Raw genomic sequence first — 27,931 nt, forward strand, 5'->3', positions numbered from 1 at the left:
TTTTTCACTTAACATAGCTGCAAAAGATATATGGAACCTAAGCAAATATCTAGAAGGAATGGCTTGAAAGCTACCTCACTGGAATTATCTTTGCTGTTTGATAGAAACAGAATCTAATTTGAGGGAGCTTTAATAATATGGCTTCTTAAATCCTTATCTTTAAGTTAATTTGCTAAGATGTGTTTGTTTTCATTGGATTATGAAATAGCTGTGTAGAAGCATAGTAAAAGATACACTGAACTGAAACCTTGCTAGACTTGGACTAAATGGGTTTGTTTGTGTTGTGTATCCAATAGCAACAGACTTTTGGTCAATTTCTCCGACTACAAGTGTGACTCAATTAGCCAAATAGTGACTTGAGTGTGGGTGGATTTAGGAAGTTATGCCTACAAGGTTAAAAATAAGAGACTTGGTTAAAAACCACTGTATGCTTTTTGGGAAATGGCGTTTAGTGCTTTGGTGGTAGGTGGGTGAATGATTTTGTTTTAATTGGTTGTTGGTGTAGTCAAACAAACAAGTCTCAAAACCAAACTTCTTTTTAATAATGGATATAGCTTGCTCTTGGATCATTAGAGTGATGAAAGAATTTGCAGTTGAAATGATATTTTATCTTTACAGTTGAAAGTACTGTAATTGACTTGTTTTTTGACATGCCCTTTGAATAATTCAAAGCTTGTTTCCCTTTCTTCTTTTATCTCTGAACTTATGCTGCAAACTGTCAGTTTTCTTACAGACTAATTATGTATTGTTACTTTTTTGTGTTTCAGAGCGATCGTCTTTTGATCAAGGGTGGTAAAATAGTTAACGATGACCAGTCTTTCTACGCAGATATTTACATGGAAGATGGGTTGATAAAGTGAGTGCAGCCTGATACAATGGTGTGATTGAAAATAGCAATTGTAATGTAAATGCACTGCAGAACTGCAAGAACAACTCAGTATCGAGAACTATATTAGAATTCAGAAAGAAATGAATGTATAATGCACTGTGAGATGCTCAGTTGGAGAGAGTCTAAAAACACGGTGCTTAAATACAATTAAAAAGTACTATATATTCTATTTAACATATTCATTAACGTTCTGTAACAAATACTTGCATGATTTGAGTTCACTGGAACTCCCCATATGCTTTATTTATGCTGGTCACATGCTTAAGTATCTTTCTGCATTGGGTGCTAGGGAATTCTAAATCCAGAGTATAGCAAACTGACTTGAAGCCCAATCCAAAGCTCATTCAAATTGTCCTATTTATAAAGATTTCATTGACTTCAAGGGGCATTAGATTAGGCCTCTTTCAGGCTCACCTTTGTCTTTAGTCCTTGTGCATGCAGTACTGGCATACTAAATGTATTACACGTTTCTTTGGAATAAAACTCATAGGGAAAAATAGACTGGGCAAAAGTTACAAACCAGGAACTTTTCCTGTTCTGGCTGTATAATCAGCACATCTGCTTTCTTAATCAGTGCTAGACGTTGGAGGAGCAAATGAAAGACCCCTCATTAATTGTGATGTGCCATCCGCAGTTCAGTGTTTGAAAATAAATCTTGGCAAAACCAGACTGAGGGGCTTTTGGGTCTCATCAGGAGCTTGGTAACAGCATATGTGCAGGTTTGTTTTTGTGGTTGCTGTACATATGTTTTAGTGTGAAACAAAGTAGAGAGGAGACATGCAGCAATTCTTGCAATCCTTCCCAAAACAACATGGAAATCTAAATGGCTGTTACATCCCAGAATGAATAATTGTATTGGTAGTTAAGGGCTGAGTTCAGCTTTCTTTGAAGTCAGTTTTAAGACTCACACTGACTCCAGTGGGATTTGAGCCGGCAGAAAATAATAATAAAAAAATGAGATATACTGCTGTGAAGCCGGCCCTCAGTGTAATGAGGCTGCGTTTTGCTATTGCTCTATGTTGTATAGGTAGAGCCCTCCAAATCCATGGATATCCGCTTTACATCCGTGGTATCCGTATATGTGGATGTGGATATCTGTAGCTTATTTTTGTGGATATGAATGTGGATGTGGATACAAATTTTGTATCTAGAACCCTATACATTCGTGCTGTTTCAGCTGCAGGCATGGAGACAGATTTTTTGTCCGCTCAGGCTCTATGGTTCGGTGACATCCGATAAAGGGTATTATATCTAGACCATCTAGCTCACTCGAGCCATGTTCTCATTATTGTATAACATTTGTAACTCACTCACTGATTGAAATCTGTTTACCCAGGCAAATTGGAGAGAATCTGATTGTGCCAGGGGGAGTGAAAACTATCGAAGCCCATGGCCGGATGGTGATCCCGGGGGGAATTGATGTCCACACCCGTTTCCAGATGCCGGACCAGGGAATGACCTCTGCTGATGACTTTTTCCAAGGAACCAAGGCTGCCCTGGCTGGAGGCACCACAATGATCAGTAAGATCTATATTTGTTCCATGGTGAAGTAGGAGGCAAGGGTCCCTTTGCTCTTTCAATCAAACCATATCTATAAGCAGGGCATATAAATTATGGGAAATATCAGTGTATTCGCCTCCCAACGTACGTGTCATCTGTAGGTTAGAGTAGGGGATTGTGAGTTGGGGTTCTGGGTTCCATTCCTAGCCCTGAGAGGAAGTTTTCCAAGGGGTAGAAGAGGGAAGAGGAATACAGGATTCCAGGGTTCTGTTCCTATCTAGATCATGCAGCCTTCAAGTCAGTTGGTCATTGATTTCCACACCAATGCTGACTGTGGAACCTTGAAAAGTTTTCTTAGGGCCTACTCTTATTAAAATCCATGGGGATTTTGGTCGTAGATGTCAGAGACTCTAGGGTCAGACCTTACTCAATCTGTGCTCAAGGGCTTGTCTTCACTTACCCCAATATGGATGTTCCAGAGATCTATCACTCAGGGTTTGATTTAGCGGGTCTAGTAAGGACCCCTTTCCTGGTACGCCACTGGGTCACAAGGAGTAAGGGAATTCAACAGGAGAAACTCTTGTGTCGACCTCCCACGATGGGGACACTGCAGAAATTCTACCAAAGGTACGTTGACTCCAGCTATGCTGTTCTCATAGCTGGAGTTGTGTATCTTATGTTGATTTTTTTTTCCCTGTAGCATAGACCTGGCATCAGCAATGGCTCTAATAACATCATCTTCACCAGGGTATTATAGGGCTTAATTGACATATTGTTTGTAAAGTTTGTTTTGTTATTTTAGGGTTTTAGGTGCTGTGCTGTATAAGAATACTACAGGGACACTTCACATGGGGCCTCTTGGGGAAAAATTTGAGTCCTCCTGGAAGGTAGAGGCTGATCATAACTGATGAGGCATAATGAGTCCGTGCAAATTGCACATACTGTGCACCTCTCAAAATCAGACTACTTGTTGAGGTGCCTTGCTTTAAGCATCTGCATTTCAGAATTTTTGGCTCTTGCTTTTGTTAGATGTTTTAAAACAATACAGTTGAAATATACCCCATCCTCCAAGTTTGTTAAACAGCCTCTTTCCAGTTCTTGGAATGGCACCATCAAAATAGTGTAAGAATCAAGAAGTGAAACTGACTAAAATTTCTCGGCCGTCTTCTCAGCTGGTCTAAATGGCTGTAGTTCTTGATATCTGTGGCTATTTGCATCAGCTGAGGATTTGCCTCTCTAATTCCAAACATGAGTCATTCATATTTATGTTCTAACTGAGAAAAAAGTGAAGTATGTTTCAGTTCAACCGATAGTTGGCGAGTTGTCCTGGGACATTATACAGTCTGTCCTCTGCAAGTAGTGTTTGCTTCGTAAGCTTTTCTATACTGCCTCTGCTGGCTACGGCTGTGGCATATGCTGGAGTATATGTTTTATACTGCTAGAATTCTGATCTCTCAAAACAAGTTTTTTATCGAGGGAAAGAGATTTCTGCAGCAAAACTTATGAATGAGATCAGCATGTTTCCGTGACAGTGAACGCATGCTCTGCTAGCTGAAATATGATTCTCTTTGGTACCTATATGGGCCCTCCTTACAGTAAAAGATTGTGAAATGCTCACAGATCATGGTTGGCTTATTGTTCTGAGGGTAGTTTGAAGTGCTCAGAGACTGTGTTGTGTTCAACACCTAGGAGGTCTGTGGCAGAGCCAGGAAGTGAATCAGGATCTCTTGAGACCCACAATAGTGGCCTAAGCCTTTCTTTGCATGAAGAGCCTATCCACCCGCCCCATGTCTCCTTATCATGAGTGCTCTTTAAAAAATGCATCATGAGAAGTCAGCCAGTGGGAGGAATTGGTTCAACGCACCCCTACTACTGCCCAAGGGCAATGCAATACGTTAGCAGCAGAACTCCTACTACAGCTCAGCTGTCCTGACAGCCCTGTGCCTTTTAGCCACAAAGTCGTCCTTTCCCCCTTCACCGCCATCCTTCATCTTCATCCATCCTCAGTGAAAGTAGCTTTCTTGTCTGGATTTAAACTTTCCCCTTCCCTGTCAAACAGCAACACTGACTTAACTTGTGAAACTGACCATTATTATCATTAAATTGCATTGTGGTAATCGCTGGTGCCCCGTCTGAGATCAGGGACCAACGGTGGTAGGTGCTGTACAAACACAGACCCGAAAGAGAGCCTCTGTCCTGGGAAACTTACCGTCCAAGTATAAGAAAAGAAACAACAGATGGATTCAGCTCATAGGGAGGATAAAGTAACGAGATTTTACTGGTCAACGTGAAAAGCAGTGGACATAATTTACCAGCTGTCTAATCATTCACTGGAAACACTGTCCACTCTAGAGGGTTTATACTGACCTGCATTGGTGGTCCATTGGGTATGGCAATGGTGTGTGAATAATAAAACTTGGTTTCTTTTCTCAACACTATCCCTGAACCTGGCCAGACACTTCACCCATCTGTGCCTCCATTTCCCCCGTTGGGAAAATACCACCCTTTTCCTAAAGCAATTTGAGTTCCCTAAGTGAATCATGCGACATAAGGGCTATGTACTAACATTATTAGTCTTACTTTTATTGCCCAAACTGAGCTACACAAGGACCATTACATTTTTAGAACTTTCTTCAGTTTTCTTTACATGATAGGTTCTTGGTAACACGAGGAAGAACATTTCCTTTATAAAGGGTGATTGTTTTAACCTGCTATTTTTCATGTTATTGTTTATCCTCTCCACTGATTAAGGATAGTCCAATAATGAGGGCATTAGCCTAAGGCTTGGGAGGCTACAGACTTCTATGTGACTTTGGGCAAGTCACTTTAGGTCCTAACCCTTAAAGGTATTTATGTCTCCTCTTCCCCACCCCACAGCCCTCAAGTGACTTGTTCATAAGTCATACCATTGGGGCTGGAGCTGTGAGTACAAGCCAGATGTCCTGATTCCCAGAGCTCAGCACTAACTCCAGTAGTCTGCTATATATGTGAGAGAGTTTGTCTATCTGTGCGTGAGTCTGTCTGTCTGTTCAAGAACTCCTAAACAGTAAGAGTTAGGGCTACCAAATTCAGTAGACAGCATCCTCTTATCACAGCTTAAAGCAAGGTCAGGGTTTGGTTGTGCCAGGACAATGGGATGTGCCTGGAATGTGTGTGTTTCATAAAATCGAAAGGGGGAGGGGTCTGGCAGGAGGGAGTTATGCTGTAGAGTGACCACAAGGGGGCAGCAAGGAGCCAGGGACTGGACCAGCTGTAACCCCATTGGGCCAGCAGGGCGCATGGGTGGAAAAAGGGACAGCTATCTACTATATATTTGAGAGAATTTGTCTGTCTGTGTATCTGTCTCTCTCTTGCAGTCGGGGGATATGCATCCCTCCTGTGGCTATGCCCACTGCAGCAGCCACAGAAAGGTGCTTCTCGCCTGGCCTCAAGCTGCTGCAGTGAGAGAAGACTGGGGTTGTCCTCTCTTCCAAGGGAAGCCTGCATACTGAGCCTTTCCTCCCCAGTCCCACCCCAGAGCAATGATTTACATGGAAAAAAACCCCCAACATTATTTGAGTAAAGGACCAAGCAATGCCATGTAAATTTTCTAGTAACATATATGAGGGATGCCTCTTGTTTGGAGGAAAAAATTAAAGGAGAATGTCAGCATGACAAAGTCATGTTATTGTCATTGGGCAAAGCTTTTTCACACACATTCTCCTCTTTTCCACAATGCTCTTGTTGTCATGTGGGTTTGAAGGAATGTAGCTGAAGGCTCCATTCATAACTTTCCCCATTCAAGCCTTGAATGGGGCAAGAAGCCAGCATTTTCTACAAACTTTACAGTTGTATATAAATAGATCCCCAGACCTGCCTGGCACAAAGTGGGGTTCAGGCCTGAGCCTGATCTTTGGCATTCCCTGTATGTGCATGTTCATTGTCATTGTCATGTTACGCAGCTTAAAGGACGGGGGTGAGGTAATTTAGTGTGGAAGGCTGGGTACACTTGGTGTGACTTGGTTGAACTGCCCCATCTCCAGCCTTTGTGTTTCTCCTCATTAACTCCTTTTCTGACTAGGGACGTTAAATTTAGGTTAATTAATTAATGAATCGAATAGTCAATGGGATTTCCATGAACTATTCAATTTAGTCTATAAGGGCGCCTCCGCCTTTGAACTGTAGCAAGGGCCTTGCCGGGCTCTTGCTACAGTTCAAAAGCGGAAGCCCCACAGGGAGTGTGGGGCCAGCAGGGGACTGGCCCCACACTCCCTGTGGCGCCTGAGCCTTTGAAATGCACGAGACCCAGTGGAGCTCTTGAACGTTTCAAAAGGAAGTCCTGAAGGGAGCTAGAGGCTAGTGGGGGAATCCCTCACTCGCCCCACGCTCCCTGTGGGGCTTCTGCTTTTGAAATGTACAAGAGCCCCACTCTTGCGGGTTCCTGCTGTGCACCTCTACCTCCCTTGCCTCCTGTGGAGACAGTGCTGGGGGGGACGAGCTTTTATACTGGCTCCCCCCCAGCACCAGCTGCCTCTCTCTGATAGAAGCAGCAAGGGCAGAGAAGGGACTAGTCGCATCACTAGTCAACTATCCGATAAACTTATGCTTATTGGATAGTCGCTTATATCCCTGTTTCTGACCCTTCCTCTCTTCTTTTGTTTCATACACTTTCCACTGATTTTTTTTTTGTATATAAAAGTAATTGTAAAGATCAAAGAAACATCCCTGATTGCTACTTGGACAACACACTCGTTTGACTCCACTGTGCTAGCTGAAGACTCTGGGAACCAGGATTCCTGTGTTCCTCACCCGCTTACTAGCATGGAGGGTGATGGGAGATGGGCAGAGGGAAAGTGATTGGGGGTAGGGGAATCCCAATTGTTTCTAAATACTTCTCATGGGCCTTTTAATAAAAGGTGAGACTGGCTCTATTGCAGTTACCTGCTTGATCCATTCCTGGACTGGCCCATACAGGATCCATCACTATAAGGATCCATTGGTGTGTGTGTGTATGTATAGATATATATAGATATCCAGGAATAGCATACAGGATAGGTGGTTGTTTGCTATTCCCTGAATATAAATCCAGGGATAGGTGCTCTATTAAATCTCAATGGCATGTCTTCAGTACGGGCCGCATCTGCGGTGCGGTGATCCATCCAGTGGTAGTTGATTTATTGTGTCTAGCATAGGCATGATGAATTGACCATCTGTTGCTATCCCATCGACTCTGGTACTCCACCAGAACGAGAAGAGTTGAGATTCAGTGGAGGTTTTTCTGTTAGCCCAGCCTGGAGCAGACACCGCGGTAAGTAGATCTAAGCTACGTCAATTTGAGTTACACTACTAACGAAACTCAGCTTGCATAGCTTAGATTGACCTATCCTTGTAGGATAGGCCTGCCCTCATTAAACCAAAATAAAGCTGCTCTCATGCCTCTGTCTTCAGAAGCAAGTCTTCCCTGCTGTTTCAGTGTGCAAGGAACGTGTTGTAATATTGGTTGAGAATGTCACTCGTGTGGCATTTCTGAATGGAGGCAAGGTGAAGGGTGTTCTGGGCTTAATGGAGGGTGTGGAAACAGGCCCAGAAACAAGAGGAGGAGACGGGTGTTGAGGGTAAAAGTAGGACGGACTCTTGGCAAGCGCAGGAGGAAAGGGGAGTAGAGATGTGGGCAGGGCAGTGCTCTGCACAGCCAGGTTGATGTGGGGGCCCTGAAAGGACAGGAGTGAAGGGACTGACCTGGCAGAGGAGCCAGGATGTGGAAAGAATGACTGGCAGTAATTGCAGGATATAATCACTTCTATCAAGGGGGATTGTCAAAGGCACAAATAAGAGTTGTCAACTAACTGCCATTTATGCCTTGGAAAATCTTCCTCTTTCTCGTATCTGATCCCCACACTGAAGTGAAACCTGGGCTTTCAGTACGTACAGCGTCCCTTTCTGCTTAAGGAAAACAGCTAAGAAAGAACCAATATAAATTCACCAGGAGGGAGAGGGGTGATCATAATGCTTGTGTTGATTCATGGCGCTGCCTTTGTGCAGACTGGCTGGGAGACAGAAAACAGAATCCTGCACTATGGGTAAAAACATGAGAAGCAAAAAGTAGAATTCCTGATCCCCAAAGTGGTGAGATACCTAAGAGCGAATGTCTTTGAAATGCCATACGGAGAACACAGGAATTGCCAAATCAGGTGTGACCTCTGCTCTATCGCATCTAGTATTTGGTCTCTAACTGTAGTTAGAACAAGATGTTTCAAAGAAGGTGCAAGAAACGCTGTGACTGGTAGTTATGTCCTTGGGAAAATTTCTTCGTAGGCACAGTTGTAACTTAAGCTGTGAAGTATAAAGGCTTATATCTTGCATGTATTTGTATCCTATCAAGAGTAGGTGTGGATGTACTTATACATGTCTAATGTCTTTTCTGAACCCTTTTCAAGCTCTTAGCCTCAGTGATATCTTGTGGCAATGAGTTCCACAGGCTAATTATACGCTGTATGGAATGGTATTTCATAGAATCATAGGACTGGAAGGGACCTCGAGAGGTCATCAAATCCAGCCCCCCGTCCTCAAGGCAGGACCAAGCTCTGTCTACACCATCCCTGACAGATGTCTATCTAACCTGTTCTTAAATATCTCCAGAGAGGGAGATTCCACCACCTCCCTTGGCAATTTATTCCAATATTTGACCACCCTGACTTTTTAAGTTTCATATTTGTTGATGCTCACCTGGATTATGAGAGCACTTGATTTACCTTGTGCACATTCTTGCTTGTCTGATACCATGCTTCCTTGCTAAAATAAGGTAGGTGGAAAATAAAACGTTCTTTGACATTTGCATTTAGGCTGTTCAGTGGATCATTGCTGTTAAACACAAGTATTAAATAGCACTTTTAGTTTGAAGAGTTCTTTACATTTTTTTTCACAAGTGGCTACTGATTTTGGGACACCTAGTGTCTGATATTTTAGAAAAGCCCAAAACCTACAGTTGTGTAGTAGTGAAGGGGAGCAATATGACTTTGACATTTTTGAAACCTAAGCCCCTCATTATGTTATATCCATGTACTTATGTATCCCTCATCAGTGTAGTATTCAAGTGGCTTACAGCCTCTGATGCTCACTGTGTTATGCTGATAATATCCTGTGAGATAGGGACGTGTTCTCTCCATTTCATAGTTGGGAAGCTGGTGCATAGTGTAGGCTAAGTGACTTGCCCATGGTTAAAAACTCTGTGGCTGAGCAGCGTACTAAAGCCAAGCCAGGGTCCATTCTACCATGCAGTCCTTCCTCCCAAGAGGTCTTTGAGCTGTGCGCTCAAAATCAATGGCTGCATTTGAAAGACTGGCCGATGTTGCATCATTTCTGTCACTGCCATGCACTAACGTTTTTCACGCTGTGTAAGGCTAGAGAGACATTTCTGGTTGGCAGACTTAAGCAACTGGAGCTGAGCAGTGGAAAAAAGGATGAATAATCCTGCCACACTTCAAAGCTTTGTAGAGGCTGGTTTGCTTCAGCTGTTCTCCTCTCAGCGAAATTATACATTCGCCTAAAGTTTTCTCCGCAAGGAAGCATGGAATTGCTGCCCTCATGAGTGTCCTCCCTGTGGGTGGCCTTTGATTTCTTTTTCCAAAGCAGGTGGGAGCTATTGTTCACTTAAAGATTTTCTTTTAAATAAACCTAATTGTGTTTACTAAACCAGATTTATAACATGGCAAACAAATTGCAGTCTGTAAATAGCACGCAAGAATGTTATCTGTTTGTTTTAAGCATTGTGCCTGGGACTGTTTTTAAGACATTTAAGAAAATTAGCCACCCACTAAATTGCAGTAAGTTGGGTGTCTAACTGCTTTCCCTTCCAGAGTCGATTTAAAAATCTCCTAAATAGCCTTACTTATGCTGCAAACAACATCCAAGATGATTAAAAATGAAATAGTTTTGGAAATCTCATTCACTGTTTGCAGCTTTCACTGTTCGTTTCCTTTTATACATATCCCGCAGCATTGACCGAGAAAACAGACCGATCAGTTTCACGTGTCAAGTTTACTTTCTTGTTCTCATGCACTTAGGGTACTCCCAGTAGTGTGTTGTGTGCTTCAATGGAATTGTTTTAAAAAAAAAAAAAAAAACCTTGGAAGAATTTCTTTTCGTTTCGGGTTTTGTAAAAGCTGTGGGTGAAATCCTGGCTCCAGTGATGTCACTGATAATGCTGCCTTTGATGTCAGTGTGGCTGGGATTATACTCTGTGTTCGGTTTGGTTTCACTGAACTGAAGTTTCTTTTCAAATTTGTTTTGATGTTGTCCATTTTTGCTTTCACACAAAGTGTATGCCAGGGAGGCATAGACAAGTCCACAAATGTAATGGATTGTTTCCAGGCTGTCCTGTATTCTCCTAGATTTCAGTTCTCCTTTCTAAAGGCACTCTTTATTATAGTGTCTCAGCAGGAAGAACCAGATCCTACATCGGAATACATTGGTGTAGCTCCGTTGACTTACACCACCTTGGGATCTGGCTCCCAGTTCTCTGCATCTCAGCTCCTCCCCTAGTCAGTAGAAAGAAAGAATTGCTATTCCTTTCTGCCATACTGTGTGCTGAAGGCAGACTGAACAGAGGCTACCATAGGGTTCCATAATTCTTCTTTCTTCCCAAGCCCTGACCAGGTTTGCTCAGTGTGAAAGTCAAAGATATCTGCAGGACCAAAAGCTAGAAAAAGATATGTGGGCGGTGACAGTCCAGCTATGATCCTCTTGCCTCTGACATCTTCAGCAGCAAAGATTGACAGTGAGAATACTCAATGAATAAGCGGAGGAGCATATGTTATGATTTGCATGCACTCCTGGGCAGACTGGTGGTGTAAAATGTTGCTTTTTCTGCTGGCTGCAGCCATGTTTGGTGGAACATTTTTTCCCGGGTAGGTCCCAAAGGCAATATCACACATAGGGTGTGTTGACCCTTTCAACCCTTTCAATGTTTGGACTATTCCTTCTTTTCAAATGCTCCCAAATAGCATTCAGATGTTGTTCATCTATCTTTGTGTGTGAATGAAAGGTTCCAGCATAGTCTAGTATTTTACAAGAAAGAGTCAGGACTCCAGGGTTGTATTCCCATCTTTGCTATTGATTCATTATGGATCTTGGGCAACTCACTTACAACGTATGGAATCCTTAACTGCTGGAACTTGTTGTGGCTCTGACGTCAGTGATACTGTGGGAAATTTACACCAGCTGAAGATTCCGTGGGTCTTGGTTCACCCATCTGTGAAATGGATGTAATACTATTTTTCCTATCTTTATAGCATTGACGTGAATTGTGTTTAATTATCAGGTCAGGTCTGATCTCCATTCCCAGGGTGGGTATTAGGAGTAACTTCGGTGACTTGATTGATGTTCCTCTAACTTTAACCCAGGTAACTAATGTCAGAATTGAGCCCATTGCTTGCAAAGTACTTTGGGCCAGATTGTACCCCTTTGGGATGGAGTGGAATCTTATGACACTACAGTTGTACAACTATTTACGGAATAAAGAACTGCTTGCTGAGATCCTGAGAAGATTTTGCTATTGACACAAAGGATTCCTGTTGCCAAATCTTACTAATCCTGACTCATTTCAAGTCAATGGAAGACTTGCCATTGATAATTTCAAATAGGAGCATGATTTCACCCTATTTACCAAGTCTTATTTTTTTTTGCTGTGTTATGATTAATTACATATATTTATTGCCTATCAGATAAAAATGGCCTGTTTCCTTTCCTAATGGGAACTGAAACTACCCAGTCCAGCCCCCCCCTTCCCACACACACATTTAATAGGAGGATTTTTTTAAAGAGAACTCTACTTTCTGTATCTTTGCTGTCCTTGAGAGAAATCGTTTGCTGACATTCCATGAATTGACTCGGTCAACCACCGTTATAATCACAGGGAGGAATTACAGTGGGTAGAAATTATAGCTCTTTCTGGCTTGGCGACTTGGAAGCCAGCTGCCTTTTGAACTTGACTACCAGTTATTCTAATAATATGGAGAAAATACTCTAGGGATCTGGGCTCTTGTATTTTAGGAGATTTATAAAATGGACACTTCAGCTGGTTCATAGCTTGCTTTCCATGTAAAGGCCTGCAGTACTTTGAAGAGGTGACTTTCAAGATCCAGGTACTCCATTCCTGTTGATTTGCAATACACTGGGTACCCAAATCCTTTAGGCTGCTTTGAAACTCCCAGCCTAAATAGTTTAACCCGTTGCAAGGGAATGCTGAATACTCCCTTAGCTTTTACGGGTGTCAGTCATGAGTAATTCAGTTGTAGTGAGATGAGGTCAGAATCGGGTTCGAATATCCTAACGGGGTGAACTTCCTAGCAGAAATGAGGAAGAGGGACAAGCACAGGAGTGGAGCAGGGTGGGCCAGCTGCTAGGCAAAAGGAGTTGGGCAGGATTGCTCAGAAGAGGGCTGTGGGGGTGAGCAAGGGTTGTAGGAGGAGCTCTCAGATTTCATCTTCATATTAAAGTGATCACACGCAGTGAGCAGTGCACCGTCTGAAATCCCTTCTGAGCTGTTCCCTGTTGGGAGTAGGATGGTCAGTGAAGATAAATAAATAATTTGAAGCAGGGGCAAAAGCATCTGCTCTTACAACACCGGGGTGCAGTGGCATCGGCGTTTCAAAGGAGCGCTGTTTCAAAGTAACGGGTGTCATGCTTCCCTTCTTCACACCATGTGTACTTCCATCAGGCTGCAAAATCTGGTCACTCAGCAGCCCCTATTTCACATGAAGTATGATTGTTGTTGTAGCAGAACTCAGAGGTTGAGTCCCCATTGTGCTAGGCACTGTACATATATATATATAGTAAATGACGGTAGTGTGTTTGCTCAAGTTTGCATGATTCCACAATATGCAAGGTAGTGCATCAACAGGCTATCTTTTGCCTGTGCTTCTAATAACACCTAGACTGTTAAGGACATTATTATTACCATTGATATGTAAATCTTGGGTGTTCGTTAATTATTGAAAAGTTTCCAGTTGTTTTTTATCCTTATTAATTATCTTTGTGCTTCACTTGGGTTGTTAAACTAGATTGGTCATTTTCACTCTTTGGGCCTGATCCTGTAACCTTATTCAAGCAACACATTGGGAGTCTTTGCCTAAGCAAGGGTGATATTAATAATGTAATGGTAGAGTCTAGAGAGGCTGATGAAGATTGGACCTTATCAATCTAGGTGTTGCTCAGGCACGTGGTAAGAGTCCTGCTCTGAAGTTCTAAGCATGTAAATAGAGAAGAGCGACAACGGGTGGGTAGGGAAATAGGCACAGTGAGGATGAGGTGATGTGGACAAGGGCACACGGCAGGTCAGTGGCAGAGCTGAGACTAGACCTCCAATTGGTGTCTCACCAGTGTTTGTTGTTTTATCTGCCTTGCTGCTGCATGGCAGATTTTCAGCAACAGGAAAGGAACTGGCTGAGCATGCAGGGGAACTAGTAGCTAACACACGCTGCTGTGCACTTGTATGGGGGTGTTGTGTTTGAGGTTCCAGTGCTGACAGGCAACTTTTTAAATTTTTCTGTGCCAATTGCTTGAAAACATCTGTTCTGGGGGGAATCTGTATGGAAGACGATCCCAGATTAAGTAGCCATGTTCCAGCCAGTAAGATGGTTTTTTCCATTGAGGCTCCGCCTTGATTCCCACTCAACTTGCCCTGTTGCTTTGACTTTTAACTTCCGGGCTCTGCTGACGTACCTGTTCCTTTCCATCACAGCAGCCATTAGCCAGTCACTGCAAAGCCTGTCTGGATCCAGACCTGGGCAGTCCCGGTTGTGAGCTCTTCCTCTCAAACCCCACTGAGTCTGTTAGGAGTCTCTGGCTGCAGTGCAGTTTTAAGCCACGCCGCTAGTGCAAAGATGGCAGGGCTCTTGCGGAGGTGATCTGGGTATAGTTCTCAGGCTGCCTCTTTTCCAGCCTGTGGAATTGTATGTGTCGTCCTAACGGTGGGTTAAGAGGGCCCCTTGAAAATGAAAGAACTAGTCCTCTTGCCAGCTAGCGCAGAAGGGAACAGCTGTGGTGTTGTTCTTTCTCAACATACATTGCGTGTATTTGTCTTGCCCTGGGCCACGTGCTGTCTGCGCTGTGTCTCCGTCCTCCAGCCACTGAGCGGAGGGGTGCGGAGGCGGCTGATCTAAAAGGGACAGGAACAGCACATCTGCTGTTGTCGTGTGAGGGCTCTGACAGCCTGTCTGGTTACCTGCATTGATGGCAGCTCTGTATAAATAGGACTTGCAGACAGGTGACTTTCAGGGGTTAGTGCAACATTTTCTTGTGCTTTCACTTTGCATAGGGTTGTACTCGTGCTTTGCCTTGAATTTCGGGTTGGAGCTGAACCCCACACAACTATGTAAATACAGGTGGAACCCCTCTCGTCCGGCACTCTCTGATCTGGCAACATCCGTGGTCCAGCATGATTTTAGTGAGCTGGATGTCCACTTATCGTGGGTGTGGCCAAGTTTCCTGCCATCCCATAAAGTTTGTTTATGGCCACCAGTCCTGTGTCAATGTTCTGTGCTGTTATTTAGCTCTGATTTACCCCTAAATGTCTTCTAAGAGCCAGGCAAGCAGTGGACGTGTTGGTAATGCTGTTAGGAAATATTGACCTCCGGTGGTCTGGCAAATTCTCTAATTTGGCACCTGTCAGCTCCTGGACTAGATATGTTAAATTGCCTTTAATCAGCTAATCGAATAGTCAATGGAATTTCCGTCGACTTCTCGATTAGTCGATACGTGGGGAAACTGCAGAGCTGCAGCGTCGCTGCACCTCTGCTTTTTAAATGTATTAAGAGCCTGCAAGTTCTTAATACATTTAAAAGGCAGAGGCGCAGCAGGGGGGACAGGGCGCAAGCTGGAACAGCTGATTTGGGGCTCACGCTTGGTTCCCCCCCACCACTTGAGCCTCTGCCTCCTCTCTTCCCCCCCCCCCAAGAGATGGTGTTGGGGGGGACCAGCTTTTAAGCCGTCTACCTCCAGCACCGGCTCCTGCTTTCCCCCCTTGCTGCTCATCTCTGATAGAGGCAGCAAAGTATGGAAGAAGCAACTAGTTGAGTCACTACTCAACTACCCAATAAGCATATGCTTATCGGGTGGTCGACTACGTCCCTATCCCGGACTAGAGAGGTTCAGCCTGTACTTATCTGGCCTCCTACTAGGGTTGTATCCTAGCTCCTCAAAATGTATTTGCCCTCACTGCACCTTGTGAGGCAGAGCAGTGTTGGTCTCCCCTCTTTGATAGACTCTCTTGGCCTCAGTTTCCTTAGCCAAGTGATTTGTCTGATGTTAGGAAGGTAGCCTGCAAGCAAGGCAGGGAATTGAGCCAGGTTTCCTGAGTCTCCCCTTACACCCTCGCCACTGGAGTGCTATAGAACTCTCAGCTCAACTCCTGTGAAAATAAGTGTGTGGTTTTGGGTCAAAATCCTGTGAAACCACTAAGTTTAGCGTGATTTGCCTATGTCAGCCATTACCTTCCCCAAATTTCCTCTCCTCCTTCACACTGCCCTCACTTAGCCTGGAATCTTCTTTCTTCCTCCCCCAATCTTCTGAAAGTGGCCAGTTTTTAGGTTTGTAACCATATTTTTAAAAGCAGATGAATTGGACCTCGATTGAGTTTGGGACTGCAGTTGGATGTTCTGCTTTTAGCTAGGAACAACTGAAATGGCAACCGTACTGACCAACTGGCTGAGCGTGCCAGCCTAGATTTTTGTTTTCCCGTCCCCATCTCATCCAAAAAGGGATTTGGCAACTGGTCAAGAGGAGTAACCCATGTTGCGTGTTTCTGCAATAGCAATAAATCCCTAGCATTCCATAGAACGGTCTGCATCACTAGAGCTGATTTCTCCCTGCATGGGGGGTGGATCACGCTGTCTTGTTCAAAGAGAGCTGCTGTCAAGTGCTTTTGCTGCTCTCTGTCCAGTCTCTCATCTCCTTATGACCAACTTGGAGCATAGGGAGAAAGCTATAGCAGCATTATTCCAGGACACACTTTCCATTCTGCCAACTTCAGGCCCGATCCTCAGCTAGTGTAAATCGGTGGTTTGCATTGTGGTAGCACCTACAGACCCAAGTCCTGCATCAGGGCCTGTGCTAAGTGCTGTACAAATGGAGAACAAAAATAAAGGCCCAGCCCAAAAGAGCTTATGATCTAAGACCAGAGACAGCCCTCAGGTACAGACAGAAGAGGGAGCACAAGGAAGCATTGACGTGAGTGATCTATGCTGATGGCTCTGACTGCATTGAGAAAATACCTACAGGGCCCTGTCTGTGTGCATGTCTGTCAGGTAAGGTCCCTCGCTCTAAAAGCTCATAAGCAAAGACCTCCATCCTTCATTGTGCTCTAGGCAGATCATCCATCTCTCCAGGCAACTTGCAACACGGGGGTGGGGTAACAAGAATTGGGTGCAAATGCTGGTGGAAGCAAGCAGAGAATCAAACCCCAGATATTGAAAATGCCTCCGGGCTCCTGCAGTTGAACACTGCTCTGTAAGATGATTTTAAGTAATCTTAAGGCCCTTTTTAAGTGGGCATTTAACTTGTGAATTCTAGTGGCAATTCTGTCTGAATACAAAGAATACTGAAAAGAGACAACATCCTAGGTAAATTCTGTTTCCTAATGGCCTACGGTCCCAGGGGTGTTAGCCAGATGGCTTGCGCCAGTCTATGTGCGGGGTGTATTTTTGGAATCCTGGGCTCTCCGTGGTTTTTTACAAGCGAGTGACATTCTCTGGCCTGCTGTATTGGCGACGTGAGGGCAAGCCAGAGTTCCTTGAGTGATCCTCTGTCATCACACAACACTCCTTTGTGTAAAGGAAGGAGGAGAGTTTCCACAGCGTTTCGCAGTGAGGAATATTATTCTAAAAACCTAAATCCTTAGCGGTATGGAGAACAGAGGGTCTGTTTCTTCTTTCCCCTCCCCTTCCAGCATGGCTCCATTTATTTCAGGTAAAAACAATGAGGAGTCCTGTGGCACTTGGAAGACTAACACGTTTCTTAGGGCATGAGCAGTCGCAGGCTGTAGTTCACTTCGTCAGATGCATGAAGTGAAGGAATCAGATGACAGGGAAATATTTCAACATACAGAGTTGGGAGTGTTACAACAGTGTTAATGAGATTAGTTGAATTAATGTGAGAGATGCTGCCATGTGCCCGCAATGCTCTTCTGCTGCGTACATTGAACAAGCTGGATTGTCTCTAGGCAAAAGAATAAATGTACACACATCAGACCTCTGGAACCGTAACATACAAGAACCAGTAGGAGAGCACTTTATCCTCCCTGGATACGCACATTTACAGTCTTGAAAGTTGCCATTAAAACAGACTGGAGCATGAAATTGCTGGGCTGGGATTCATATGCAAATTGGACCCATCAGAATGGGTCTGGGAATGGCGCTCTCGTTACAATAAGTAAGTTTCCCCTTTAGGTGTTCTCACCTTCTTATCACTGTTGGAAGTGGGCCATGTCCACCCTAGCTGAATTGACACCTTTGTAACACTTCCCTCTCTATGTATAAATATTTCCCTGTCATCTGATTCTTTCACTTTTTGCGTCTGACGTAGCGGGCTCCAGCCCATGAAAGCTTATGCCCTAATAAATGTGTTAGTCTTTCAGGTGCCGCAGGACTCCTCATTGGTTTTGGTGAAACAGACTTACACGGCCACCTCTCTGAAACTTTACTTCAGGTAAATTACTCCTGATTTACACCAGGGTAAGTGAGAGGCAAATTTAATCTAGTATCTTTCCTCCAGAATGAGGCTCTAAGTTCTGCACATTCTGGAGTGTAAAGGGATCACTTTCTCCAGCATCAAGGGGAAGCAGCCGTTTTTTATCAGTACACAACATCACTACAGGGCTGTTTAGCTGGGGAGGGGGAAGTTTGGCCAGGATCCAGAACTAATGCCTGGTACTGCTGTGAAAAGTTTCACGGAATCCGTAGTACGTAGAATTTCTGGTTTATGCCCCCTATGAAAAGATAGTGCCATCAATCACATGATACTAACTAGCCCCGTTCTCTGCAGAAGCGTGTATCTAGTAGCTCCATCCAGCTACTGACCTGGCCTGATCATCCTTAATTTGTGAGAGAAGTCCAGGATGGTGGTAGATGGGGCCTCAGCATGAAGTGCTGCAACGCTACAGAGATGCTGGGAGAGGCTACCTGTGGATTTCAGAGGAGTTACACCGACTCTTACATCAGCTGATTCCCTCTCAACAAAACTTTGTCATCCAGATTCAAAGTGGCATACAATAAAAGTAGGTTAGAAAGTGTTATTTACTCCTTCTCATAACTCAAGAACGAGGAGTTACTCAATGAAATGAATGGGCAGCCAGGTTTAAATCAAACCACAGGAGGTATTTCTTCACACGATACACAGTCAACCCATGGAGCTCCCTGCCAGAAGATGTTATCAAGGCCAAGACTATAAAATGGTTCAAATAAGAACTACATAAATTCATGGAGGACAGGTCCATCAACAGCTATTGGCAGGGATTGTGTCTCTAGCCTCTGTTTATCAGGGTTGGGAATGGGCTATATAGGAGATGAATCCTGTTCTGTGCCTTCCCTCTGCTGTCCAGAAGACAGGATACTGGGCTAGCTGGTCCTTTAATATGGCCATTCTTGTGTTGTTGCACCCACAGCTGGAATCCTACCAACATTCCAGTGTCTGTGCACAGGTGAAAATGTGGGTCCAATTCTGGCTTTTCCTGGTGCAAATTGGGTGTTAACTGCACTGAAGACTGGTTTAAATGAGAGCAGAAACAAGTCCCTGAATCTGTTAATAATAGATGCAGAGATTAATATTGACATATTTCCAGAGCCCCTTCTTAAAGCATGATATCACTTAATCAGAATCACACATGCACACAAATAAAAGGAATTTTCCGTCCTTGAGGAGGGAAGATTTCTGTGCAGACTATGCATGAAAGGAATGTTCCAATAAGGACATTTATTTGTATCACCTCCTAAGTTGCCAATAAAATGCAATTCCATACATGCCTTAGATCTCCCTGAAACTTTATTTTTCAGTGATTTTTATCTTTTCATTCCCATAGATCTAAAACCTTGTTGGAACCATTTTAAACTTTTACTGTAAAAATTGCCTTGCTTGTCTGTCCCCTCTTTGGCACAAATTCTGCCTGAGGCCAACACTGGTGAATGAAACTGGCGTTCAGAATCCAAGGGCAGGTCTTAGTAATTTTCCAGATTGACGGCAGAAACTCTGTTGATGGAAAGTAAAATGAGGGTCATATGCTCAGCTAGGAAGAAAACTGACAAAGGTCTGTGGATTTCAGTGGAGCTACACTGACTTTTACATCAGCTGAGCCTCTCCAATTCTAAACAAATTTCTGCCCTCTGGATATTTAGTGTGTTTTACCTTTGCTTTAAATCCAAGGCCATAGACAGTAAATCCCTTGCTCTTTCCTCCCTAGTTTGCAGACCATTTTATATTGAATTATCCTTTGAAGGGTTACATGCTTTTTCATGGGCTTCAAAAGTATAAAATGCCTCTTTGAATCCCTTGCAGGTCCCATTTGAATTGGCTTTCTCTACTCTTTTTATCATGATACCCCCTGAGATACAAAACCTAATCACAGGCTCTGGACAGTTCTACTCTAAAGAAACCAGGGATTTATTTTGCCTGTGATCTGAATGTTTAATAATTCCAACAGCTGAAAAGGATAATTAATTGTTTGGACATATGGCCTTCTCTTGTTCTTTACATTTGGATCCAAAAAACATTACATTATTATTCTTAAGTTTTGGAGCTAACGAGACAGCTGAAAAGACAAATGAAATATTCACTGCCCAGTATGTTGTCAGCTAGAGGATAACAGGACATTATGGTACATTCTCCACCCCCAGACATGTTTTATTCTTCTGACTCTGGTCCAGTTCCTGATTTTTTTTTTTTTTAAAAAGTCTAATTTTGGCTCTAGGCAAACACAAAACAATGTGACATCATTTATTCTGCCTTCCTTGGGACTAGCTATCAGAGACGTGCAAACAATTGTATCAGCACTGGGAATGCCGTTGTGTGGAGGGCTTTTAATAAACTCTCAGGAGAATCTAGGTGAAAGGAATTAACATTTAAAAATCTTTGGCAATGGGGGCAAAAAGAAAAATCCTTTTTTTTTTTTTTAAATGTGACATGACCCTCGGCAGGGCTCTGATAATTAGTGGGAAGCAGTTTGAGGTTTGGTATGTTAAGAGAGTTCTTTGGGATGATGATGTTTCCCCACTGTAGAACAGTGAGAGCTAGTTAGATATTCATCATTCGTCTGATGAAGTGGGTTTTACCCATGCAAGCTTATGCCCTAATCGGTTAGTTTCTAAGGTGCCACAGGGCTCCTTGTTGTTTTTACAGATACAGACTAACACAGCTACCCCTCGGAGACTAGTTAGATATAGGTAAACTGAAAGCAGCATCGCAGGTTTATGCGGCTGCAGCTGTAACAGAGCACTGAATTTTTTTGGGGAAGCATGATAAGCAAGGCTGGGCCAGAGTTCTAGCTGGTGTAAATCGATGTAGCTCGGGCAAATTCACTGGAGAGGAGCTGATTTATAGCAGCTGAGAATCAGGCAAGTGGTGTGTGAGTCTCTGAAGTGTGTTATTAATCATGCTTATTAATGTAATGCCTAAGGATTCACTTAGAATGGAGCCCATTGTGCTAGGCACTGTACGGACACGGGAGAGCAGATTGTCCCTGGCCCTGGTCCTTAGCTTACGGGCTAAGTAGTCCAGGCAGACCTAGGTGGAGGGAAACACAGTGTACAATGGCAGCAAATGTGCTGTTCCAGCTGCGGTGATTGGTTGGTTGGTTTATTTGGAAGACGTATTATTGCTTCTCCCCTCCCCCATGCCCAGCTGCAACGTTCCGTGGGAAAAACACCGTGCGCTAAATTCCATTCTGTCGCTTCTTTATGCCACACGCCGCTGAATCTCTCCCTCTTCACAATCTTCGAATGGCGCTGGGAGGGAATCGTGTAGCAGGTGTAACACGGGACTTGCCGCCACAGTACCTCCTGCTGGTTACTCGGGGAATTAGCTCTTCAGCCCTGGAGCGCCCCCTTCTGGCCAGTGTCACCCCTGCTGTTAGCTTTTATTCTCCGCCACTTTGTGTTAGGACCCACATCCCTCCCAGACACAACATCCTATGAGTACTGCCCTTAGGGGATAGGGCACTTGTCTGGGAAGCACAAGGTGGTGGGTTCGAGTCTCCCCCTTCTACCCTGTTCACTCTTGGAGCGGCTGGACAGCCAACACAGGCTGCCCCAGGAATGGAGCTGCCTCCCACTGTAGCAAGGCAGGATAAGGGAGCCGCTGAAGTTAGGGAGGTTGGGCGAGTCCGTGAGTGGCTTAGGGCATTCGCTTGGGGAGCACAGGGGTCCCCCACACTCTGGGGTTCTTCCCCTCTGGGAACCCCCTACCTTCACCCTGCCTCAAGGACCCCACTGCCAATCGTCATCTAGCCCCTTTCTTCAAGGGCAAAGTGCAGTCTGAAATGGCCACTCCTCATTGGCAAGGAAGCGTGGACCTGCTGCCTTTGCCTGCCTGGGCTGCCTCTCTGCAGCATTTGTACCTTCAGGCCTTGCCGCTTGGGAGTTTGCCTGGTCAGAGCCTCCCCGCCCTGCCTGCCTTTCCCTAGCCCTGCTTTGTCAGGAAGCCTCTAGCTTCCCGGGCAGCCAGATCCCTCCTGCTCTAGAGCTGGTGCAAGAGTAAATCTGAGTCTTCCCTCCCCTCCAGGATTCCTTATTTATACAGTCCCAGCTGGACTCTAATTGACTGTCTTTGCCTCAACAGCTGGTTCCACCGCTCCAACGCTCTCCGGGCTGGACTTTAAGCCTTAAAGGGCCAGTGCAGGCAGACGCGCCGTCACACAGGGACTAGAACGAGGGGTTTTCCTGGTGGTTGTGCTAATTTGTGTGACTTCAGACAAGTCCCACAACCTCTCTGTGCCTCAGTGTCTAGACCTGGAGAATGCGGAGAGTGATACTCAATCTCATAAAAGCGTTGGGACAGTGTGTTAGTAGAGTTAGAAATGTCTGCGTGAAAGGTGACTGTGCCCCGGAGAGAACCTTAGGTTAGAATTTGGCCTTAAAAGTGCAAAAGTTCAAAGTATTTTCACTATGTTGTGAAAATAGAGCCTGCTGGGGCTCTTGTACATTTCAAAGGTGGAGCACCACACTAGTCCTCGACTAATGGAATAGTCGATGGAAATCCCCTCGACTATTCGATTAGTTAATTAATCGAAATTTAACATCCCTAGCCCTGGCGGCCTTTTATAGGGCCCAGCCTGGCTCTGATTGGCTGACAGCCCCTGGCTCTGATTGTCCAGGGTTGTGCAAGACTCCTTTGGTGTTTCTGCAACCCTCTCCCTGCTGGAGTGTGCTACAGCACCGCTACACGCTGTATGAAAAAAGATTTCCGAAGTGACTTTTGGGGCTTTCAGGTTTTGAATGCCCAGTGTCCGATACTGTGAGCATTTAAAATCTAAGGCACCTTCACCCATTAGTGGCTTTAGAAACTGGATGGTGAGGACCAGTTTTGCTCTAACTTACACAATGGGTGGTTCTGTTAATATTTTGGGAATTATGCCTCGTTTCACAGCTTTCTTTTATCAGAGTCATGCCTGTAACTGAGAGAGGTGCAGCGACTCCAAACTCACCTGACTAGAGATTTTAATCACTCTTTTTCGACAAAGTGGCCTGGATCACGATGCACAACCCTGTAAAATAGCCAGATTTCATCAGATGCAGCAAGAACGGTTGCTGCGAAAATTAAGCAGTGTTCTTCAGTCTTAAATATGGACATTATAATGACCAAGCCACTGTTGAAAATCTGGTTTGGGGCTGGATGTCTGTTAATAGTTTAGCTCAGGCATGTCCAAAGTCCAGCCCGCGGGCCAATTGCGGCCCGTGTTCCGATTTAATATGGCCCCCGCTTCCTGCCCCTCTCCTGGCTCCCCGGCGCTCTTTTGAACTGGCGCGCCGAGCGCGCCGCTTCCGGCCGCGCTGCCGCCGCCCATGGCCTCTGCGGTCCTAGAGCCTGCCCTGTAGGGCACGTCCGCAGCCCCGCTCCCCCGCTCGGCTGCGGGTTCGCCCTGCCCCCGGGCCGCTGTGAGGCCGGCGTGCCCTGCGCTCTCCACCCGCCTCCGACCCTGCGGGCCCTCCGCCTTGGGGCTGAGAGTGCGGGGACGGCCCTCACACATGTTCACTTCTTCAAATCTGGCCCTCTTTGAAAAAAGTTTGGACACCCCTGGTTTAGCTCATTCCTGTTATGGATTTGCACATTATAAGTGTCTCAAGCAATATGCATATATTAGTTATTGGAGCTTTGATCTGCCTTGCTAGGAAGAAGATCTTTAACATGGGAGTTAGAACCTCAGAGACATGTTTTTAATTATGTGCAGCTATTGTGGCATGATCCTTAACTGAAGACCCTAGTATTATGCCTCCTTCCCTCTTTGTCAGTGGTGTTCATTAGCTCAGCTCGGGGGCAGGGGGTTCATGTATATTCTAGGGGTCAGATGCATAATCCAGTGAAAAGTACGTGTGGGTGGAGATTCAAACTGAATGCTATTAATAGAAATGTCAGGAAAAGGATGGCTAGGCAAAGCAAGGTCTCTTTAAAAACAAAGCAGGATGGTTTAAAAAAAAAAAAGTGTGCCACAATAGCAGGAAACGGTAAAACCATTAGTCCCCACCCATCACAAACCAGGGGCTGCTAGCTATTGGGCTGTGGTTGAAAGAATCTGAATATCTGTCACTCCAAGACTTGGAGAGGCTGTACAGCTTCTTGTGTGCTAACTGGCGGCAGCAAAAACAAAGAGACGCTGCGTGTTCCTCTGCGGCCTTAGAGTGCTTTGCAGACGCAGAACATAGCTTGGAACCTAAAGCATGTTTCTGGCTTGGCTTAGTGTTTTCTCACTTCTACTTGCACAGCATGAGGCATCTCTGATCAGCCAAGACTAGGCCTTGGAAGGAAAGTGAGCCTAGTGTTTAGGGACACCAGGACAGGACATGGGCGATCTAGATATCCCTGTTCTATCATGGTAGGTCGCTTAGGGCTAGAGTTTTAAAGGTATTTAAATGCCCCTGAGAATTTTTTTTAAAAGATCTGCCCCCTAACCTCTCTGTGTCTCAGTTCCCTTCTGTGTGACAGAAACAACAGCATCCCCGGGGCACTGGGAGGAGAAGCACATGAAAGAGTCTGAGAGACTCAAATACTATGATAAAGGGGTCGTGTAAGTACCTTTGCCAGATAGTTCCAGGAACCTAAGTTTAGGAGTTGGGTATAGGTGATGCCTAGAAATATGCTAGCAGCATTATATGAAACCGTGCTCTTGTGTAGAAGAATCAGCAGCGTAGGACTAGATGGGACGTCGATAGGTCATGTAGCCCAGTTCCCCTGAACTGAGGCAAGACGAAGCATTATCTGGACCACCCCTAAGGAATGTTTGTCTAACCCAGTGGTCTCCGATCTTTTTATGCCCAAGATCACTTTGTGAAATTAAGGGCAGCCCAGGATCCCCCTCCCCGAGGCTCTGCTCAATCCACGTCCCCTCCCCAGTGCTCTCTCTCCCCCACCCTCAGGGCAGGGGATTGGGATTTTGGAGGATGTGCGGGCTCTGGGCGGGGGCCAAGGGGTTCACAATGTGTGTGTGGGGGGGGGTGAGCTGAGCCTAAGGCAGTGGGTTGGGTGCAGGGGAGAGGTGGTAGGGTTTAGCAAAAGGGCACGTTTGCCATCATAGCTCAGTGGTCCTGCTTGGATTTTTAATGCTCACGTTGAACATTTATGGTGGGTTTTTTTGTTTTTGGTTTGTTTTTTTTTACTCCACTGTAAATGGCTGTGTTTGAAATGTCCCCTTCAGCTCAGCTCTCCTGTTGTATGCTTTCCCTCTCTCTGTGGCACAGAGCCCTTTCATTGCTTTGCTCCGTCAGATACACTAATGGCTGTTATCTTTGCCTCTCAGCATCCCACCACTGGGACTGGTCGGACACGCACCACTTCACCATGGCTAGGTGCCAGCTCTGACACATTAAAACCGCACAGATAAGATAACAGTGGTTAGTGTTGTTGTCCTACTTTGGCTTATTGTCTGGTTTTAATCATGAGCGGATTAATTTGTACCAGGAGAGCGTGACAGAGACAGAAAGGCGGATTGGGTATGCGGCTGGGGAGGGGGTCGCAGTCAGAATGGGCGGGGGGAGTAAGAACAGATGCACCTGAGAAGCAGGGTGAAAACTGCGTAGAACGACAGAAGACCAAAGACAGGAAAATCCGAAGGGTAATTAAAGGCAATGTAGGATTTCCGAAGTCGTGAGATGCCTGCATCCCATTGACATCTCTTTCCATGGCAATTGGGTTTCTAGCTGGTTTGCCCAGAGAAAAATATGCTTCAAATTTGCTTTTCAGCACCCCAGGAAACATAGTGGTGGGGGGGAAATAAAGATTTGCCATAAACAAAAATGCCGCTGTCAGCTAGTGTAAAAACACATTGCACCTTTGACAGCAGCGGAGCTCCACTGGGTTGCAGCCTTTGTGCGGCGGGTGCTTTGTTTCAGCTCTTGGGTGTTTTTTTTCCAATTCTGTCTTTTTTGTCGAGGTGCTAATTCTTGATGTTGTAGACATGGGCAAGAGGGACCAACTGCTGGCTGGAAACGCACCAGGCTAGAGTCTGGGGGTCACTGTTCTAATCAGGTTTGGCCCTTCCTGTGGGTGAAATGTCAGAATCATTGCAAGGCCTGTGCACCAGGGAAGTTCTATTGAAGCCTTGTTTTGAGGTCTGAAGTGGTGCATGGAGACTGGTGCGAATCCTCCACGCTGGGGCAGATTTCTTCCTCTGGGACACTTCCCATGAAATCCTGCAGTGGGGCCTGGTTAACATACTTCACCTTGCTGCTTCGGTTTCCCCGGTTGGGCCTCACAAACACCCCCCCCCCCCCATCGCAGAGGAGCAATTTTCTCCAGCTCTGAAATCAGGAGTCAGATGCCCAAGGGTTGCCAGATGATTTAACCAAAAATACCGAACACCCCCATCTTCTTATCTCCCCCCTCCCCCCCCAAAAAAAAAGCCACCGGGAAAAAATTCTGTTTGGAGGAAAAAAAGGAGACCAAAATTGTTGAGAGAAAAAAAAAAAAAAACGGCATGGCCCCTTTAAGAAACGTTTTTGAGGCTTTTTAGCCCTAACAGGTTCCCGGTGGCCGTCCGCTAGACAGCTCCCCTGCAGAACCAGGTAAGCACCTGGGATTTTCGCCACCTGACCAGGAAAAAATCAGAAAATACCAGACATTTTAGGTCAATACCGGACACCTGGCAACCCTACCAAGGAGAGTTCTGCAGGGTCCTCGGGGCGGTAAGCTAAGAATGTGAAAATTCCTTTCAAAATTGTAATTGTGTAAGCACTAAAAATCCTGGTAGCGAAGCCTCTCTGGGATTGGGGCCCGCCATGGTTGCAAGCCCTGCTCCTGAGGGAGAAGGCTTCACTGCAGGCTCTGCAGCCGTGTGTAACCTACGGTTGCGGGCGGGGCCAAGCTGCACTCACCATGCGCGGGGGTTACGCTGGCTGGCGGTCTAGAGCACCCCCTGCTTGTGGGAGTGAGGAGCTGCTCCTTCCCCTACTGGCTAAGTAGAACTGGTAAGCCTCTCCCGTTAAGACTAACCCGTTAACCATTGACATCCCTACTTTAAACAGATAACCGGGCACATCCGTACATGTGTACGTGCAGAATTGGGTGCCCTGTGTTCAGAAAGTTGCACCGACGCAGTTTAAAAATGGTATCATCATAAATAGAAAAAGAAATAGAATCACCACAGCAAGTACAGTCCTCAGCAGTGACAGAACTGAGCCAATGTGGAAAGCGACTGAACCAAGATGAGTCAGAAAAAACAGGCTGAACCCGGAGCAGGCTTGCTTCTGAATGAACCTTCCAGAAAAGAGATCAAACCGAAATTTGGAGTAGTGCTCTGTTTTGGCACTACCGGGAACAGCGAGTAAATCTGCTACTTTCTAAGTAAAATTGTACTGCTTGTTACTGATAACGCTGTAGATGGAGAGCTTTTAAAAAAGGGAAGACATCTTTTTAAAACAGGTAGATTTTTGTTGCTCTTCAGCGACGGTAAGAGACTGGTTGGTTTCCTTTTGATTTTGGTCTCTTTCACCATTTGCTTCGCATGCAGAACCCCAGCCCTGTTGCATGTGGGGTTCCTAATTCTCCTTTGGAGACAGTGAAAATGCAAGTCCATGTCATGGTTTCTGCTCATAATTCACCACATTTTGAGGCCCTTACCTTGGCTTCTCCATTTACCTCACCGGAAGGGGAGCTAAATAAGACGGGACTTACAAACTTCATCCCAGATCCTCAAAATTAGTAAGGTGCCTAATAGCTATTGATTTTGGTAGGAGTTAGGCACCTCAACAGTGTCCCTTCTAATTTTTTCCATCCGTGTGCAGAATAAATTTTGTTGTGTGCATCCAAGCATGTGCAGATGTGCACCACCAGTAAAAACACAGGCTGTCGGATGGGGGACACTTTGCTAAT

General features: G+C 45.2%; 1 protein-coding gene across 4 annotated transcripts in view; it reads left to right on the plus strand.

Annotated features, from left to right (window-relative positions):
• Positions 1–27,931, plus strand: part of DPYSL2 (dihydropyrimidinase like 2) — a 92,272-nt gene that overhangs the window by 23,227 nt on the left and 41,114 nt on the right. For all 4 annotated transcript variants that reach the window (XM_075911075.2, XM_075911071.2, XM_075911072.2 and 1 more), the window contains exons 2-3: positions 768–856; positions 2,226–2,410. In XM_075911075.2, the coding sequence (XP_075767190.1) occupies positions 768–856; positions 2,226–2,410 (274 nt within the window). The remainder of the gene's footprint in view (positions 1–767; positions 857–2,225; positions 2,411–27,931) is intronic.

The sequence above is a fragment of the Pelodiscus sinensis genome, chromosome 28 (assembly GCF_052426305.1).
Source record: "Pelodiscus sinensis isolate ZL-2025 chromosome 28, ASM5242630v1, whole genome shotgun sequence".
NCBI lineage: Eukaryota > Metazoa > Chordata > Testudines > Trionychidae > Pelodiscus > Pelodiscus sinensis.